At 43.6% G+C, this 20,279-nt stretch overlaps 1 protein-coding gene across 1 annotated transcript in view; it reads left to right on the top strand.

Moving 5' to 3' along the window:
• Positions 1 to 18,798, top strand: part of LOC106560887 (C-Maf-inducing protein) — a 52,579-nt gene extending 33,781 nt beyond the window's left edge. Inside the window, exons 2-21 of the mRNA XM_014124280.2 lie at positions 8,492 to 8,617; positions 8,720 to 8,770; positions 8,972 to 9,133; positions 9,374 to 9,415; positions 11,017 to 11,079; positions 11,489 to 11,569; positions 11,718 to 11,821; positions 11,995 to 12,099; positions 12,554 to 12,955; positions 13,420 to 13,485; positions 14,113 to 14,139; positions 14,227 to 14,275; positions 14,371 to 14,478; positions 14,573 to 14,689; positions 14,802 to 14,942; positions 15,308 to 15,355; positions 15,580 to 15,726; positions 15,838 to 15,943; positions 16,095 to 16,165; positions 16,252 to 18,798. Coding sequence (XP_013979755.2) covers positions 8,492 to 8,617; positions 8,720 to 8,770; positions 8,972 to 9,133; positions 9,374 to 9,415; positions 11,017 to 11,079; positions 11,489 to 11,569; positions 11,718 to 11,821; positions 11,995 to 12,099; positions 12,554 to 12,955; positions 13,420 to 13,485; positions 14,113 to 14,139; positions 14,227 to 14,275; positions 14,371 to 14,478; positions 14,573 to 14,689; positions 14,802 to 14,942; positions 15,308 to 15,355; positions 15,580 to 15,726; positions 15,838 to 15,943; positions 16,095 to 16,165; positions 16,252 to 16,305 — 2,070 coding nt within the window. The 3' untranslated portion in view covers positions 16,306 to 18,798. The remainder of the gene's footprint in view (positions 1 to 8,491; positions 8,618 to 8,719; positions 8,771 to 8,971; positions 9,134 to 9,373; positions 9,416 to 11,016; positions 11,080 to 11,488; positions 11,570 to 11,717; positions 11,822 to 11,994; positions 12,100 to 12,553; positions 12,956 to 13,419; positions 13,486 to 14,112; positions 14,140 to 14,226; positions 14,276 to 14,370; positions 14,479 to 14,572; positions 14,690 to 14,801; positions 14,943 to 15,307; positions 15,356 to 15,579; positions 15,727 to 15,837; positions 15,944 to 16,094; positions 16,166 to 16,251) is intronic.
• Positions 18,799 to 20,279: the final 1,481 nt, after the last annotated feature.

Raw genomic sequence — 20,279 nt, 5'->3', positions numbered from 1 at the left:
ATGCTAACGCTGTGAAAGATTTCAAAATAACTTTACTGGGAAAGCACACTTTGCAATAATCTGAGTACTGCGCTCAGAAAAATACACTAGGCAATACAGATACCTGCCATTTTGGAGTCATCTAAAATATTAAATAGCATTACAAATATTCACTTATCTTTGATCTTCATCAGAAGGCACTTCCAGGAATCCCAGGTCCACAATAAATGTTGTTTTGTTCGATAAAGTCCATAATTTATGTCCAAATAGCTCCTTGTTGTTCGCGCGTTCAGTTCAGCTACTCCAAATGTAGGAAGCGCACCGAAAATGTCACGAAGAAAAGTAAAAAAAAAAAAATCTATTTACGTTCGTTCAAACATGTCAAGCGTTGTAAAGCATCAATCTTTAGGGCCTTTAGAACGTGAAACTTCAGTAATATTCCAACCGGACGGTTCCAGTGTCTTGAAAAACGTTTTGGAACACAGGTCCCTTCTCACATGAACGCGCACCAATGAACTGATGGGTCTACAACTTCCCAGCCTTGTTCGGTCTCTGTTCATCACAGACGCCTCAAACAACTTTCTAAAGTCTGTTGACATCTAGTGGAAGCCTTAGGAAGTGCAAAATGAACCCTAACTCACTGTGTTCGATTGGCAATGACTTGAAAGGACTACAAGCACCAGAATTCTCACTTCCTGGTTAGATTTTTCTCAGGTTTTTGCCTGCCATATGAGTTCTGTTATACTCACAGACATCATTCAAACAGTTTTAGAAACGTCAGTGTTTTCTATCCAAATATACTAATAATATGCATATTCTAGTTCCTGGGCCCGAGTAGTAGGCCGTTTAATTTGAGTACGTTTTTCATCCGGCAGTGAAAATACTGCCCCCTACCCTAGAAAGGTTAACAATGTCTACACTGTATTTCTGATCAATTTGATATTTTAACGGACAAAAAATGTGCTTTTATTTTCAAAAACAAGGACATTTCTAAGTGACCCCAAACTTTTGAACGGTAGTGTACACCGGATAGATGCAGTGAAATGTGTTTTACTCCGGCGTTGCCATTTTTGTGTAGCTCTCGGGATGAATGAGGCTTCCTCGGAAGTCCAAACAAAGGATCCAGGCCAAGGAACTCAACATTTTGGTGAGTGACCGCCGATCTGATGTCCAAATGTTGTTTTTTTTCGGCTGTAGGAAACATTCTGAGCAAATAATGTAAGAAATAATCATTCAAAAAATAAAAATACTGCAAACGTGGCTAGGAACTAGAAACAGGGTGACTGGTCTGTCTGTGCCATCTTGTACTAAACTACTGTAAGTTTGAGGTTGGGTTACAACAAAAAGGTGGCAATCTGTACAGTAACACTGGAGCAGGTGCTAGCAAATATACTGAGCAAAAATATAAATACAGCATGTAAAGTGTTGCTCCCATGTTTCATGAGCTGAAATAAAAGCGCCCAGAAATGTTCCATACACACAAAAAGCTTAGTCCTCTCAAATGTTGTGCACAAAGTTGTTACATCCCTGTTAGTTAGCATTTCTCCTTTGCCAAGATAATCCATCCACCTGACAGGTGTGGTATATCAAGAAGCTGAATAAAGAGCATGATCATTACACAAATGCACCTTGTGCTGGGGACAATAAAAGGCCACTCTCTAAAATGTGCAGTTTTGGCACACAACACCACAGATGTTTTTTTTTTTTTTAAATTTTACTTGGTCAGCGTGCACTGCGCTCGGACCGCCACAGGAGTCGCTAGTGTGCGATGAGAGGAAGGTCTAGTGCGCGATGCAGGAAGGTCTACCAAATCTGTTTCCAGAGAATGTAATGTTAATTTCTCTACCATAAGCTGCTTCCAACATCATTGTAGAGAATTTTGCAGTATGTCCTACCGGCCTCACCCGCAGACCATGTGTAGCCACGCCTACCCAGGACCTCAACATCCGGCTTCTTCACCTGCGGGATCGTCTGAGGCCAGCCACCCGGATAGCTGATGAAACTGAGGAGTATTTCTGTCTGTAATAAAGCCTTTTTTGGGCGGGAAAAACTCATTCTGATTGGCTGGGCCAGGCTCCCCAGTGGGTGGTCCTGGCTCCCAAGTGAGTGAGCTTATGCCCATTCATGTGAAATCCATAGATTTAGGGCCTAGTGAATTTATTTCAATTGACTGACTTCCTTATATAAACTGTAACTCAAAATTGTTGCATTTTATATTTTTGTTCAGTATGTATGTATTTGTGTATCCAATACTCCGAGACAATACAGTACATGGGATCCTTGGTATTTCTAAGTGAGGCAGTAACAGAGGGTTGAAAGAAAGGACAGTGAGCTGGTTAATGTGGCATGAGGAGAACTCATCATATGAGAGCCTTTGGAAACGCAGCTGTGGTGAGCTCCTGACTGGGCTCTATTTTGTCTCTTTTTGTCTCTGTCACAGATCTCACAGTACATGTCCCAACGTGGTACCGTTTAGATTCTTTTAGTTTTGTGTTTGTTGTTTTGTAATGTTCATAGTGAAATCTCAGTTACAGGGTGCCCAAGTCCTTCAGTCCTTCACAATAGCTTGTTTGAGAAAGCAGCCTGGTGGGTAATTTACAACCTACTGTTTGGTTCGTTATTATGGAGGGAAGTTACTGTAATAATAACCTGTTTTGTCACAGTAACTCTACTGTATGTGCAGCTGTTTAACACACAGTTCTGCATCATTCATTTTGACACACAGTACAGTGGCCATTTGCATGAAATTTGGGAAGTCATGTTTGCACAATCATATTCTATTCTTTTCTTTTTATCAATGCGTTATCAAGGGCTCCCGGGTAGTGCAGCGGTCTAAGGCACTGCATCTCAGTGCAAGAGGTGTCACTGCAGTCCCTGGTTCGAATCCAGGCTGCATCACATCCTGCCGTGATTGGTAGTCACATAGGGCGGCGCACAATTGGCCCAGCATCGTCCGGGTTTGGACGTCATTGTAAACAAGAATTGGTTCTTAATAGATGTTCCGCTAGCGGAACGCCTCACCAATATCCAATGGTATAGCGTGGCACAAATACCTAAAAAATGCAAAAACTTCAATTTTTCAAACATATGACTATTTTACGCCATTTTAAAGACAAGACTCTCCTTTATCTAACCACATTGTCTGATTTCAAAAAGGCTTTACAACGAAAGCAAAACATTAGATTATGTCAGCAGAGTACCCAGCCAGAAATAATCAGACACCCATTTTTCAAGCTAGCATATAAATCACAAAAACCAAAACCACAGCTAAATGCAGCACTGACCTTTGATCTTCATCAGATGACACTCCTAGGACATTATGTTATACAATACATGCATGTTTTGTTCAATCAAGTTCATATTTACATCAAAAAACAGCTTTTTACATTAGCATGTTTTGTTCAGAACTAGCAAACTTCCGGTGAATTTACTAAATTACTCACGATAAACGTTCACAAAAAACATAATTATTTTAAGAATTATAGATACAGAACTCCTTTATGCAATCGCGGTGTCAGATTTAAAAAATAGCTTTTCGGTGAAAGCACATTTTGCAATATTCTGAGTAGATAGCCCGGCCATCATGGCTAGCTATTTTGGCACTCACCAAACTCAGATTTACTATAAGAAAAATTGGATTACCTTTGCTGTTCTTCGTCAGAATGCACTCCCAGGACTTCTACTTCAACACCCAATGTTGTTTTGGTTCTAAATAATCCATAGTTATATCCAAATAGCTGTGTTTTGTTCTTGCGTTCAAGACACTATCCGAAGGGTGACGCGCCGGCGCGTATCGTGACAAAATATTTCAAAATATTCCATTACCGTACTTCGAAGCATGTCAAACGCTGTTTAACCTGTTATGGCTAGGGGGCAGTATTTTCACGGCTGGATAAAAAACATACCCGATTTAATCTGGTTACTACTCCTGCCCAGTAACTAGAATATGCATATAATTATTGGCTTTGGATAGAAAACACTCCAAAGTTTCTAAAACTGTTTGAATGGTGTCTGTGAGTATAACAGAACTCAAATGGCAGGTCAAAACCTGAGAGATTCCTTTACAGGAAGTGGCCTGTCTGACCATTTCTTGAACTTCTTTGCCATCTCTATCTTTTACAAAGGATCTCTGCTCTAACGTGACACTTCCTACGTCTTCCACGGGCGCTCAGAGCCCGGGAAAAAACAGAATGTCGTCATCCCAGCCCCAGGCTGAAACACATTATCGCCTTTCTCAAGTGGCCGATCAAGGGACTGTGGGCTTAGGCGCGTGCCCTGGCCGCCCCCGTCTTTGTGATTTTTCCTCTGTTTGCCGAAAAGGAGATTCCCGGTCGGAATATTATCGCTTTTTTACGAGAGAAATTGCATAAAAATTGATTTTAAACAGCGGTTGACATGCTTCGAAGTACGGTAATGGAATATTTAGAATTTTTTTGTCACGAATTGCGCCATGCGCGCGACCCTGATTTACCATTTCGGATAGTGTCTGGGACGCACGAACAAAACGCCGCTATTCGGATATAACGATGGATTATTTTGGACCAAACCAACATTTGTTATTGAAGTAGCAGTCCTGGGAGTGCATTCTGACGAAGACAACAAAACGTAATCAAACTTTTATAATAGTAAATCTGATTTTGGTGAAGGCTAAACCTGCCGGGTGTCTAAAAAGCTAGCCCGTGATGGCTGGGCTATGTACTTAGAATATTGCAAAATGTGCTTTCACCAAAAAGCTATTTTAAAATCGGACATATCGAGTGCATAGAGGAGTTCTGTATCTATAATTCTTAAAATAATTGTTATGCTTTTTGTGAACGTTTATCGTGAGTAATTTAGTAAATTCACCGGCAGTGTTCGGTGGGAATGCTAGTCACATGCTAGTCACATGCTAATGTAAAAAGCTAGTTTTTGATATAAATATGAACTTGATTGAACAAAACATGCATGTATTGTATAACATAATGTCCTAGGGTTGTCATCTGATGAAGATCATCAAAGGTTAGTGCTACATTTAGCTGTGGTTTGGGTTTATGTGACATTATATGCTAGCTTGAAAAATGGGTGTCTGATTATTTCTGGCTTGGTACTCTGCTGACATAATCTAATGTTTTGCTTTCGTTGTAAAGCCTTTTTGAAATCGGACAGTGTGGTTAGATTAACGAGAGTCTTATCTTTAAAATGGTGTAAAATAGTCATATTTTTGAAAAATTTAAGTAATAGCATATCTAAGGATTTGAATAACGCGCCACAGGATTCACCTGGCTGTTGAGTAGGTGGGTCCCACCTAGCCCATAGAGGTTAAAGGATAAATAAATAAATCCAAGCCAAGTGTCATTATATATCCTTCATACAGGCTGCCCAGAGGCAACTGCCATCTACTGGTTTCTGATGTTTATAACGTGCTAATTAGAAAATGGTGGAGAGTACTTGGCTAGCAATACCCATAATGGCTATATAATGGAAGGAGCATTATGATGCTGCGTATTGTGAATAGGTGTTTTCATGCATCATTTATTTGCATCAGAATGTAAAAGGACCTGGCAGTATTGGTTTACCTCTATACATTCTTGAATTCACAAATAATGCATTGTCCGTGTGTGTTTCTATCTTTTTGAGTTTATTTTTTGTCAAATGACATGCATCAGCAGATACATTGATATAAACATCCTATCAAGACACATGGGGTATGATCATTTAATAAGGTGAACAGTATTGAATAGGCTTGGGAGATATATACCGTATAGACTGGGTATTTAATATTTTTTACCCCCCTTTTCTCCCCAATTTCGTGATATCCAATTGCGACGCAATTACGATCTTCTCTCATCGCTGCATCTCCCCAACGGGCTCGTCAGATGCGAAGGTCGAGTCATGCGTCCTCCGAAACATGACCCACCAAACCGCGCGCTTAACCCGGAAGACAGCTTCACTAATGTGTCGGAGGAAACGCCATTCAACTGACGACCGAAGTCAGCCTGCAGGCACCTGGCCTGCCACAAGGAGTCGCTAGAGCGCGATGAGGCAAGTAAAGCCCCCCCCGACAAACCCTCCCCTAACCCGGATGACGCTGGGCCAATTGTGCGCCGCCCTATGGGACTCCCAGTCACGGCCTGGGATCGAATCCGGGTCTGTAGTGACGCTTCAAGCACTGTGATTCAGTGCCTTAGACCGCTGCGGCATCTTTAGATATTTTTTTTTGATACAGTCGAATATTTGTTGCAACTTGTTAAGTAAATACCTGCTGTCAACTTGTGCAATGTCAGAGAAGATCGCCTTCATTACACCTGTCACAATTGTTCATCATAAAGCTTACCGGTAGTCCCCAGTCACGTGGTGTTTGTTTACAAGCACACAATGAGGAGAGTCCGGAGCCTTGTGAGTTACTAACACGCGCCAGAAGCTCTAGTTACAGTATGGGATTCACAACTAAATGTTTGCCAGCTAGATATCTCATAACTATTAAGTTAACTGTCTAAAATGTGCCATTTTGTTTTGCAAATTTAGTAGCTAAGTGGTTAGCTTCTTCCCAAATCAAGCTTTGCTTGGATTCAGCAGAGAATCCCCCCCTGGATCAAGAGCCTTTGTATAATATTTGTTTTGTGTGTGTGCAGCAAACTGTGAGTAGCATTTGAGTTACTTGTGTAACTTTGAGCTGGGATGTCTGTCCTGCAAATGGTTTAGATCAGAGATGGTATAAAATGTGTGCAATGCGCACTTCAGCATTTAGTTAGTTTTGTCTATGGGATTATACATGTAGTTATTAGCATTGCTAACATTTGGATTGCAGAGGCGAAGTGGGGTTTGAAAACAGCGCCCCTTGTGTTTAGTGTCGGTATTACCGAATATCCCGGTATGGTACAAGGTCAGTATAATCTGGATACCGCCCAAGCCTAGTGTTGAAATATGAATTGTGTTTATTACTAGAGCTACAGATTTGATCATGAACACAGACCTGCTGTGAGAATATTAATTGAGCAGGATCAACAGATTTTCCTGATCATTCATATGATCAGTTTGCCAGTGCAGCTTCATACAGAGATTCATTCTGCATATCTTTGTCCACCTGGTTCTCCCTGGAAACATAAAAAACACGTCTCGATTTCACCTACTAGTTTCCATGGCAACATAGCTGTTTTGGGGAGGAGAGCTGTACTCCACTTCTCTTTAAGAAAAGCAGAATTAAAAAGGACTGAATGAGATGAGGAAAGACTGTGAGCAAACTAGATGGAGGAAAACATGAGGAGTGATGATGATGCTGGAGGAAGATAGATTGGCGCAGGTTACCACAGCAAGCTGTTGTGCAGGATATGACTTATGATGGGTATTTTAATCTGTTTGCTCCTGTTCTATATTGACTTTTTCCTTTGAGTTTCTCAGAGATCTATTCTTATCTATTGTGAATTTCGTATTTTTGCGTTTTGTGTTTTATTTGTGTGCATGCGTATGTGATGCATTTGTGTGTGTGCACCTGTGTCCAAGTACATGCACTTCAATTAAAAATGGTATTGTAAAATAATTCTTTGTTTTCAAGATCAATATGTGATATAGAAATAGTGTGTAGTGAAAACCCTCCTGATTTCACAACATGGCTGCTACATTTCAAGCATCTCCATCTCAGGAGGGCGATGCGATGAAGAACAGCTAGCTTGCTCTATCACCTAGAGAGCGAGATGTAGATAAAGGGAATGCTGTAGCCTGTTTGTTCTTTTACACACAGGGAGGAACTGCTTATTTGTTTTATTACACAGGAGAGGGGGGGAAAAGGAGAGGTGCAAATAAAGGAACCGCCTGTTAGCTTCAATGAGGGCGACATAAACTAAGGAACTCCGTTAATTTGAATTTACAAGGAAAACGTCACAAAGAAATGGCCCCGGTGTGCTAGTGCAGAGGGAGGGCATCAGAAGTAAAAGGAACAGCTTGTTGATTTTACTGGAGAGAGGGTGTAACTAATAACGGAACAGAGGGATGGAGACGCAGAACAGCCTGTTGACATTTCAGGCCATGTGACCAGAAATGCAACAGTCAGTCGTGCAGCTGAAAAATGTATTTGTTTTTTTTCCTCTCCTCTCGCTTTTACCCCTCTCGTTCTTTCTTTTGTTCTTCTTTTTTCCCCTTTACTTTCCTTTACTAGTATCAATTCCCAAATATTCAAGGATTTATGTCACAGTAAAGTCAACTGCTTGACTACCTATTGGGGTCAGTGATGGAAAAACTAGCAGCCGGTTCAAATGGGATATTAGAGCAACCATAGGATGGCTCAATGCATGACCCAAATGCTGAAGTAGGCCTTTTCACATAGTCCTGTATTTCACACAGTCCTATAAGGACATCTCTGATGGGTGTTGAGTACTGCCTTGTACAAGTTGTCAGTACAGTGATCATTGTGACTTACCAATGAGCGATTGTTTGTAAACACTGCTTGCCTGTGTTGGTCTTGTATTCGTCTTCACAAGTGTGTAGCCTATATGAATGAGTGGTTGACGTTATTTCTCTCCTCTCTACTGGTCTCTAGCCCACAGGGTACATGGAGGCTGCCCTGTCCTACAGCACCATAGAGGACCTGCAGCTGCTCTCCTGGGATAACGCCCCCAAATACTGTGTGCAGCTCAGCTTCCCCGGGGGCACCGTCCTCCTGCAGGTGTGTTCTGTCCCCCTCCTTCTTCATGTCGTGTGTGTGTGTGTGTGTGTCTGTGTGCACCAATCATGTATCTTTTACTTGACTGACTGTGTGCCCTAACAGGCAGCCAACAGCTATCTGCGGGACCAGTGGTTTAATTCTCTACAGTGGAAGGTAGGATTACTAAGTTGAAGTATTCATTGGTTTGCGTTCACGGGGGTTCAACAAGATTCACAGCACTTTGTGCAGAGATTTTATCTGTAGGCTACACCGAACGCTGCATACATTTCCTTCATGCATTTTTGCGTTGGTTTTATAAGCACATCAAACTGTATCTGTATGTGAGTATGTGTGTGCCTCTTTATTTCCAACCAGAAAAAGATCTATAAGTACCGTAAGGTTCTGAACAACCCGAGTCGCTGGGAGGTGGTTCTGAAGGAGATCAGATTGCTGGTGGACATGGCCCTGACCTCTCCCCTGCAGGATGAGTCCATCCACCAGGCCCCGCTGCAAATCATCTCCACCCTGCTGGCCGAGGTAGGCCCATCTGCAGGCCACACACACACACACACACACACACACACACACACACACACACACACACACACACACCAAACTACACACACCTGCTACTGAGAGGTCAGCTCAAAACCCACAGATGTCTGCTGTTCGGCAGAATCAAAGTTGTTTGGGAGTGTCTCTCTTACATTTGTTTGTCTGCGTTCTCTGTTGCTGATCATACCAGTCTTATTTCTGTTGTCCCCTCTTCCTCCTCAGAACACCAACCTCAGCACTCAGGACCATGAGAACATCATTGTGGTGAGTTTAAAGTTGCTGTTATAGTGTGTTGGTGGATTCATCTGGATGTGTTTGTGTCCATAACCCCATGGGTCCTGGCCACTAGATATGGGATGTTGCAGCTCTCGAGGTACAGTTTAATGTACACTTTTTACATGGGAACAGTTGCTCACCTCATTTACCTGCCTTGGGGTGAATTACGAGCTAAGATGATGAGAGAATTATAGGTACACCTGTGTATTTTTAGGGTGACTTCTGCAGTAACTCTTGGGAATTACAGGCTAGGCTTAAGCTCTCGTGGACATATTACGTAAACATAAATGGTTGAGCATCTGACCAAGTTATGCACGATTTTAGTTCTGGCTTAACCGAGATTAGGCTTGCACTCTTAATTCACCCATGGCTGGTTGCTGGTGAGTTTTTCAAGTTTTATCAGCTGTATGTACGGGATACACTTGGAATACACTGTCCAACGAAATGCTTACTTGCAGCTTCCTTCTCGATAATGCAACAACAGTAAGAAATAATAAAAGATAAGAATACGAACATAAAGTAAATGGCTCAGTAGACTAGAATAAACATTTTAGCATGAGTATAATTTATAGTCCAATATTTACACGTGTTTTGGGAGATTGGGGGCAAATGTTTAAATTGGGTGGTATTTAGCAATAATAATATGAGTCTGGTAGCTGCAGTTGTAGCGTGGATGTGTGCATGTCTGGGAGGGTGCGTGCGTGAGAGAATGCATGTGCGATTAGGTGCGGAGAATCAGAGCAGGTGGTCGGTTCAGTCATCGTGTTCACCAGTCAGATAGCTTGTAGTACTTTAGTTTATTTTTTGTACTTTTGTCCCTTTTTATCCCCAATTTCATGATATCCAATTGGTAGTTACAGTCTTGTCCCATCGCTGCAACTCCCGGACTCAGGAGAGCCGAAGGTAGATAACCATGCATCCTCTGAAACACGACCCCGCCAAGCCGCACTGGTTCTTGACACACTGCTCGCTTAACCCGGAAGCCATCCGCACCAAATGTGTTGGAGGAAACACTGTACAGTTGGCGACCTAAGTCAGCGTGCATGGGCCCGGGCCAGCCACAAGGAGTCGCTAGAGCACGATGGGACGAGGACATCCCGGCCAGCCAAACCCTCCCCTAACCCAGACGACGCAGTGCCAATTGTGCGCCGCCTCATAGGTCTCGTGGCCGGCTGCGACACAGCCTGGGATTGAACCCAGGTCTGTAGTGCCTTAGACCACTGCGTCACTCAGGAGGCCCGGCTTGTAGTACTGTTTCACCCAATTTATGTATACTGTATTCTAGTCATGGCTCATACTATATAACTTATTATAAAAACAATTCTGGATTGTTTCTTTTTTTATTTCTTTATATTATTGCTTGGTATAACTGTGCTGTTGGAACTAGAAACACAAGTGTTTCGCTGCACCTGCTATAACGTCTACAAATCTGTGTACGCGACCAATAAACTTTGATTTGATTTAGTAGAAACTGTCTCTGAGCCTGTTTATCAGACCTCATGGTCATTGTAAACAGAAGATCACATGGCTGGGGAAATTGTGACGTTATATTAATCAGTCCTGTCTCTGGTATCTCTGTGTGTCCCTAGGCCATCGCTCCTCTCCTGGAAAATAACCACCCTCCACCGGACCTGTGTGACTTCTTCTGCAAGGTAAAGATGGGCCCCACTTCAACCTGTTGCCAAAATGAAATCCCATAACTGCCTTGGGCCTTCGTGCTTGTGTAACAGAGTTGGATTGATAACCTCACTACTCAGCTTGAAATGCGCCATCGAATCGTTAGCTTTTCAGTGGCGTAGCTGGTTAAGGCATTGTCCAGAGGGTGGTCACGTGTGTTTGCGAGGACAAAGGACAGATCAAGGTCCGGTAAGAGAAGGAAGCTGTACTGTTAAGCAAGCACAGTGACGTCCCTCACACTAGGGCCATTGTTGGAGTGGAAGACGGAACCACTTTACTACCGTGGCTATCATTAACAGCCCATGTACAGTTTATCCAGGCCTAGGAAATAGATTCAGATTATTGTTAAGATGATGGAGTGAATGGTGTGGTTGTTTTGTGCAGCACTGTCGGGAGCGTCCACGGTCGATGGTTGTGATTGAAGTGTTCACCCCTGTGGTCCAGAGAATCCTCAAACACAACATGGTGAGCTGCGCGTTTCGTCTTGTTCCCTGTCTAGGTTCACGCTCACTTTGTTTCTTTCCTTCTGTGGTTATATATTGGAGTGTCAACGCTCAGTGTGCTGCCTCTTGTCCTCTCTCTGTCCCCATGTTTATTTCTCTGTCTGTGCCAGGACTTTGGGAAGTGCCCTAGACTGCGTCTCTTCACTCAGGAGTACATCTTGGCTCTAAATGAGCTCAACGCTGGGATGGAGGTCGTCAAGAAATTCATTCACAGGTGAGTGTGACCACATGTTTTTAGGACAGTGATTTTTATTTTTTATTTTTCTCACACCAACCAGGAAAAGCTCAGGCCCTAGTTATTTTCAATAGTACTCCATGATTTACTCTGCTTTCTCCCTGTTCCATGGAGTCTATTGGGTGCTAATTGTGTGTGTGGCTGTGTTTCAGCATGCATGGCCCCACCGGGCAGTGCCCTCACCCCCGTGTCCTGCCTAACCTGGTGGCAGTGTGCTTGGCTGCCATCTACTCTTGCTACGAGGACTTCATCAACAGGTGAGTGATCTACTGTACTGTCGATCCAACTCGGACTCGACTCTCTGGCCCAATGAACATCCCTGGTTAGCTTAGGTTACTCACCTTCCCTTTAAAAATGTTACAGAGGTGTTGACTTGAGTAATGAGTTATCTAATTGGTTATCATTACATCATCACCCCTGGGTCCTCAGCCCCTGTAGGAGAACATTTGCTGGATTTCCGTTGCATTGTCAGCCCAGAGAATCATTGCTCGGATACATGACTCTCAACACGCTCCCTCTTAAGTGTACAGGGGCTAATGCCATTGTAACAGAGGCCTGGCTACAACCCCAGCAGAATGACATGTATTCTTACTATGGACTTCTGAGTGTTATAGTCTTGAGATGATTATGTAAGGTGTGATACAATGATTCTTCTATTATACAATATTGGTCTCTCCATCTCCCCAACAATATCTCTCTCGCTCTGTCCAGCCGGGACAACTCCCCCAGTCTGAAGGAGATCAGGAACGGCTGCCAGCAACAGAATGAGCGTAAACCCCCTCTGCCCCTCCGCCTGCTGCGCCCAGAGCCCCTGACACCCGCACCCACAGGTCTGCTGTCCCTCTCCCCTCCCCCCTCAGCTCCCCTCTCCGCTCCCCCCACACTGCCCCTCGCTCCCCCGCCCTCCATCGTCAACTCCAGTGAGATCCTGGTGGAGTTGGAACGCAACAACAACACTGCCAACGCCAGGCGGAAGGGCCCAGGGGGAGGCGACAGTGAGCCCAACCTGATCGACTGTCTGCTGGTCAGCCCCGCCCTCAACGCCCTGTCAATCCAGCTGCCTGCCCAGGCCGACCGCGTGCTTGGCTGCTTCGCACTCATCCTCAAAATGCTGTGAGTTACCACTACTGTTACTGTATCCCCTCTGCCTTACTGTCTGCCTTACTGTGTGTGTTTAAATGTTAACAAGGGTTCATGTTTGGTGCTATCTGTGTGGGCTGTGCTGAGTAGCTCAACACAGCTGCTGCCTCTGATGTCCTACTGGAGAATCATTCAAAAGGAAGGAGTGTTGGTTAGTGTGTCTCTGAATGGATGGATGAAATGGGTGTAACGATGTTTTGCAAGAGGGAAGTGGCACAAGTGGTTCTATTATGTGTGTGGGAACGGGGAATGACTGTAACTGTGACACTTAACAGACAGGAATCTGACCCTTTCCTCGTCCCATTGAATTGATGGATTTGTTTGGCGTCATAGGGCGACACTTAGGTTACCTCTCGTGATTCCCTGTGTGCCCAGCCCCCTGCTCTCATTATGTCCACCTTTCTGTTCTTACTCTCTTTCTCTCTGCAACCATTCAGGTCTGACTACGATGACTGGAGACCAGCCCTGGCTAGCCTGCTGCAGCCCATCCCATTCCCCAAAGAGTAAGTATACTGCCCTGGCTCTACACCTTTCCACTTCCACCTCTTGTGCTCCCTCACCTTTTCCTGGTCACTCCCCAGCCCTCCACCCCTCCTCCTCCAGGCTTTGGGGTCGGGGCTGGGACTTTGGTTGAGGGCCTGTTTCCGCGGTGTAGTGGCCTGGGAGTGGTGTTGACGTGGGTGTGCTGCTGAGGTGCCCTGCTGGGGATGAGGCGCCCCCCCCGAGTGGCTGTTGTAATTGGCTCCTTAGTCCGGGCCCTCATTACCATTCACCTACAGAGGGATGTTGTTGTCACAGCCGGCAGACTCACCTGCTGCTCACCTGCGCACCAGAGCCTAATCCAAGCGTTCAGTCGTCATTAGAAAGGGCAACAACACTCCGACACAACTCCTAGAGGGATTGAGTCAGACAGAAAACACACACCCCCAACCTCCGATAGATTGACATGTATTTGTGTGTTGTTGCTCAGATATGTTCAAACCAACAAAAAAAGGGGATGTGTTTCCTGTGCAATCCAGCTGCAAATCTGTTCAACATCTTACGCATGTTTAAACATGTTTTATTCTCCATTTAATCATAATTATTGTATTTAATCTTGTTTTTAATGTGTATTCTTACCACCTCTTTAGGGCCCTTGCACATGCCAAATTTACAAAGTAAGTATCTACAGCCATGACTTTTAGTTACCATCCTATAAGGAAAGCATGAGGATTGTGCCTGACTTGTCTGTCTGTTTTGAACAGAGAGCTGAAATATGTTATTCAGAGGTTTGCAGAGGACCACAGACAGGAGGTTAGTGTGTGTGTGTGCAGCTCTGACCATACATCACTGTTTCACCTTAGTTCAGTGTTGTGTGTGTGGTAGTCATTGTTGTGTGCTTGTTGCAGGTCCACTCCTGTCTGCTCAGCGTCCGCTCCGGAAAGGACGGTTGGTTCCAGCTCTACAGTCCAGGGGGTGTGGCCTGTGATGATGATGGGGAGCTCTTTGCCAGCATGGTGAGTGATTGGTGGCGTTACCCTAATAATCCTGACCCTCGTACCTACCTTCTGTTCTGATTGGCTGGACTTGACCTTTGACTCTCTCCTCCAGGTTCACATTCTTATGGGTTCCTGCTACAAAACTAAGAAGTTTCTCCTGTCCCTGGCTGAAAACAAGCTGGGGCCCTGCATGCTCCTGGCTCTGCGTGGGAACCAGACCATGGTTGAGGTGTGTGTGTGCCCTATGTATAGAGCTGACTTGTTTTTGTTACTGTGTGTTTTAGAGGTGTGGGTGCATAGGAAGCAGAGGTGACCTGTGTGTGTGTGTGTGTGTGTTTCAGATCCTGTGCCTGATGCTGGAGTACAACATCATCGAGAACAAGGACACCCAGCTGCAGATCATCTCCACCCTGGAGAGCACTCCGGTGGGCCTTCACATGTACGAGCAGCTGTGTGACAGGCAGAGGGAGCTCAAAGAGCTGGTGAGTTACTATAGCACTGTGCACAAACAAAGGCTCGAACACGACACGCTCAACCTCACACTGCATTCCCAATTCTACTGTAATGTCTTCTGAAAATACACACGGTCTGGGCTGTCAGCGGACAACTGTAGCATCGCTCAGTTAAAACTGCTGCTACTCTACACTGTCCACTCTGCTAGAGTTATCTATTCATTATCCCGTGTTACCTAGTGTTTCTGTATTGTTACTTCATGCAAATATGAACCCTTCATCTCGTTTAAGAGACCTCCTATTTCATCATTGGCACATTGCTCATAGACACCACCTGCTGTCTGAATAGGGAACTGCTGTAATCGGTCGCCATTTTTTTTCCCTTTCTCCCTCAGCAAAGAAAAGGAGGCCCCACCCGACTCACTCTGCCCTCCAAGTCTACGGTGAGATTGGCTTTTATTACACTACTGCCATTTCCTCAAACGTTATTTGTTTTTCTTTCACCCGAACGTGTGATAATATATATATTTTTTTATACAAAATGTTCAAATGTAACTGTTACATTTTGTGAGAAAGATGACCTGACTCTCCATGTCTCGATTCAATTTGAACATCATGTATCACCCTGCCTCTGTATCTGACCATGTCTCTGTGTATCTCTGAGTAGGATGCAGACCTTGCCAGGCTGCTGAGCTCTGGCTCCTTTGGGAACCTGGAGAACCTGAGTCTTGCCTTCACCAACGTCACCAGTGCCTGTGCTGAACAGCTCATCAAATTACCCTCTCTCAAACAGCTCAACCTCTGGTCCACCCAGGTCAGAACACACACACACACGTCACATTTCTGTTTTTATTTGAATTTGATGAGTAATACTCTGCATGACTTTGAATGACAAATCCTCTTTTCTTGTTTGTCTTTCCTTCAGTTTGGAGATGCAGGACTGCGGTTGCTGTCCGAACACTTGGCGTGTCTGCAGGTGTTGAATCTTTGTGAGACACCTGTGACCGACGCCGGTCTGCTTTCCCTCAGTTGTAAGAACTCATCTAAATCATTTGACTATATGCTACTCACACCTGCCCCACAACCTCATACATTCAGTATAGAACAGGCTTTCCACACAGTCTCCTAGATCTATATATGTTCGTGTAGGTAAGGTGACATGTTTATGCGTGTCTCTTCCAGCCATGAAGAGCCTGTGCAGTTTGAACATGAACAGCACAAAGCTCACAGCAGACACATACGAGGACTTAAAGGTAAGATGAACCGTGACACCCTCTCTGTTGACAAGAACACCAAATTATAGTTTGTGGTTTCTTTTCTCCTCTTGTCTTCCTGTCAGGCCAAACTCCCCAATCTGACGGAGGTGGACGTCCGCTACACCGAGGCCTGGTGAACACATCCTGTGTGACATCACTAGAGCACCAACTCCCACACCATCCAAACATGAGGATTACCTGATATCAGCAGAACACATAGTCGCTCTCCCATCTGTAGACGAGGACCCTTTTATCTGGAGACGACATCAAAACGCCTGGACCTCTCTAGTAACATCATGTCAAGCGAGAATTAGTATCTTTCTAGTGACATCAAAATACAAGGACCTCCTTTTTAGCGACATCAAAAAGCAAGGACCCACTTTCTTGTGACACCAGGGACCATATCTTTCTCTCTCATGCGTGGTTTCTCACTCAGTTCCTGTCCACATCCTATTTGCTCTCAATAAGACTCCTCATAGATTTCTTCAGTGTTGTGTCAAATGTACACAGAACACCAAGTAAACAAATGGATCTTTCTCCCCTCCCTCTCTCCCACTCTCTCTGAGGACCTTTGTGTTTAAATGCACTCTCTTCCCTCCATTTACTGGGAGCTTTTCTATCCTTGTCTGATCAAGGTTAGATAACCAGGTCACATTCCAGTACACTTTTGATATTGCCTCTAGTTCAATCCAAATGTAGCTCTAAAGATGTGTCCAATTGTCATTTTGGTCTTGTTTTTTTTGTTTGGGTTCTTTCAGGTTCAGATTCTGGCCTTTCCAGTCCTTTATTGGAAATGAGGTGCTACCTCAAACAAAATAAAAATTGCAAGACTGTGCCTAATTCCTCGTATGACACTCAATCAATTTTTATCAACTTGAATGAACATATTTTTCCAGACATCTCTGCTTTCATATATTGTGTGTGACATTTCAGGAGCTCTGCTCTGTGGTTGCAACACCATTAAAAGGAAGAAATGTTTCCTTTTAATTTGTGTTTTCAATGTACATAACTCCCATATTTAATAGAATGATTGTGTAGTAGGTGGTCTGGGACTGCCTTGTATTTATGATTTTTCAACTTCATATCCCTCTTTCTGCCGCCCATTATTTTCTCATATGTTAAGACACTTTCCAGGCATACTGCAGTTGACTTTCGTCACACAATCAACCAAGATGTTGCCTAACATTCTTATCCATAATCCATGCTGAGGCCTAAACTGAAGCCCTATGTGCACCTTGCATCAACCTCTCAATGTTGACTTTTTGGCATGATGGTACACGTTTTTCTAAAGATAAATATGGGACACATTTTGATATTGGCTGTAGATATACAGGCCATGGTCATCCTTAGGAGTATTCTGTCATAAATGTCAGGAGTGAACCTACTCTGTAGAGGCAACAGCATGGTGTATAGATGACCCTGTTAAAAAGCAGCACATTACCTGCCCAGAGTTTCTAGAATAAGACCTTTTCTGAATTGTGGTTGGTCGGTCAGTACCAGAGTGGAAAGCCAAACAAGTTCATTTCTGTTTAATTCGATTTTTTGGTTGTTGCCATACTGTACTTCAAAACACAAATGTATTGTATCATACATCAGTACTATCTGATACAGTGGCATAGTATAACGTGGACTCCAACGTGCTAATCATTTGTTCACAGAACCACATTTCTCTCTACTCTGACTAGGTATCCCTCTTTCCCTTTCCCCATCAAGCATGGCGAGAGGGCACTGTTTTGGAGTATGCTCACCATTAAGTAGTACATGTAGCTGGGTTAAAATGTTACATTACTCGATCTTCATTTGGAATCATGAGAACACTTTCTGTTTGCATTGGCATACCACCAGTTTTGAATAGATTTCCTATATTATTACCAAGGAATGTGATATTACAGCATTCAGGTATGTGGTAACTTGGCCCACACAAACTGCAGAAGAGTTGTCCCTTTGTCTCTTCTGCTTTAGGTGGTTTTGATCAATCTGTTCCTTCTCTGTGCCCTTTCAGGGCATCTCGTACACAATCGGAGCGTTATTCTGTTTGCCCGACTCTGGTTCCCTCCGCTTTTGTTTTCTCCAGAATGCTCAAGAATTCTTTCCGTTCAGTTTTGGCAGAACTTACAGAACACAGTTGGACACCATCCAATAAGATTTCAATGCTATGTTTATTTTGAGTGCCATGACGGTTCGGTGCACTAAATGTTGTTGTATATGGCCACCAGGCTTAGGACCTCATGCTGTCACATCCTGTATAATGTAAATACAAGTGTATATAATTTTCTGTCCCTCTCTATGTTCCCCTCCGCTCTGTTTCTCTTAGTCTCCTTGTTAGGGAGGCTGTTGCCTTCATCTTCAGGATGTGTGGTCATTACTTTTATTTTCACACAAAGTGCACTGTAATCTAACTTCCATTATGTTTTCATGGTAATTGTTATGGCTGATTTTATATTTGTATTATTTGTTTCAACTGTTTGTTTGATTTGATCACTTTAATCAAGTGTTTGTCGCATGTTTTGTATGTACAGTACCAGTCAAAAATTTGGACACCTACTTTATTTTTACAATTTTCTACATTTTAGAATAATAGGGAAGACATCAAAACTATGAAATAACACATATGGAATCATGTAGTAACCAAAATGTTAAACAAATCAAAATATATTTTAGATTCTTCAAAGTAGCCACCTTTTGCCTTGATGACAGCATTGGACACTCTTGGCATTCAACCAGCTTCATGAGGAATGCTTTTCCAACAGTCTTGAAGGAGTCCCCACATATTCTGAGCACTTGTTGGCTGCTTATCCTTCACGCTGCGGTCCAACTCGTCCAAAACCATCTCAATTGGGTTGAGGTCGGGTGATTGTGGAGGTCATCTGATGCAGCACTCATCACTCCTTTGTCAAATAGCCCTTACACAGCCTGGAGGTGTGTTGGGTCATTGTCCTGTTGAAAAACAAATGATAGTCCCACTAAGGGCGAAACAGATGGGATGGTGTATCGCTGCAGAATGCTGTCGTAGCCATGCTGGTTAAGTGTGCCTTGAATTCTAAATAAATCATTGACAGTGTCACCAGCAAAGCACCATCACACCACCACCTCCATGCTTCACGGTGGCAACCACACATGCGGAGATCATCCATTCACCTACTCTGCGCCTCACAAAAACACGGCGGTTAGAACCAAAGGACAGATTTCCACCAGTAATGTCCATAGTCGTGTTTCTTGGTCCAAGCAAGTCTCTTCTTATTATTAGTGTCCTTCAGTAGTGGTTTCTTTGCAGCAATTCGACCATGAATGCCTGATTCACGCAGTCTCCTCTGAAAGATTGTGTCTGTTACTTGAACTCTGAAGCATTTATTTGGGCTGCAATTTCTGAGGCTGGTAACTAATGAGTTTATCCTCTGCAGCAGTGGTAAATCTGGGTCTTCCTTTCCTGTGGCGGTCCTCATGAGAGCCAGTTTTATCATAGTGCTTGATGTTTTTTGCGACTGCACTTGAAAAAACGTCATACGTTTTTGAAATTTTCCAGATTGACTGGCCATGTTTGTCTTTGCTTATTTGAGCAGTTGTTGCCATGATATGGACTTAGCCCTATTGGTAAAATACCATCTTCTGTATACCACCTCTACCTTGTCACAACACAACTGATTGGCTCAAATGCATTAAGGAAAGAAATTCCACAAATTAACTTTTAATAAGGCACACCTGTTAATTGAAATGCATTCCAGGTGACTACCTCATGGGGCAGCAGGTAGCCTAGTAGTTAGAATATTGGGCCAGTAACCGAAAGGTTGCTAGATCGAGTCCCCGAGCTGACAAGGTAAAAATCTGTCGTTCTGCCCCTGAACAAGGCAGTTAACCCACTGTTCCTAGGCCGTCATTGTAAATAAGAATTTGTTCTTAACTGACTTGCCTAGTTAAATAAAGATAAAATGAAGCTGGTTGAGAGAATGCCAAGTGTGTGCAAAGCTGTCATCAAGGGTGGCTACTTTGAAGAATCTAAAATATATTTTGATTAGTTTAACACTTTTTTTTTTTTTTTTTTTTTTTTTTACTACATGATTCCATATCTGTTATTTCATAGTTTGGATGTCTACAATGTAGAACATTGTATAGA

This window comes from Salmo salar, chromosome ssa10 (assembly GCF_905237065.1).
Source record: "Salmo salar chromosome ssa10, Ssal_v3.1, whole genome shotgun sequence".
In the NCBI taxonomy this organism is placed as follows: Eukaryota; Metazoa; Chordata; class Actinopteri; order Salmoniformes; family Salmonidae; genus Salmo; species Salmo salar.
Note: the sequence above shows the minus strand (reverse complement) of the source record. Positions and strands in the feature narration are given on the sequence as shown.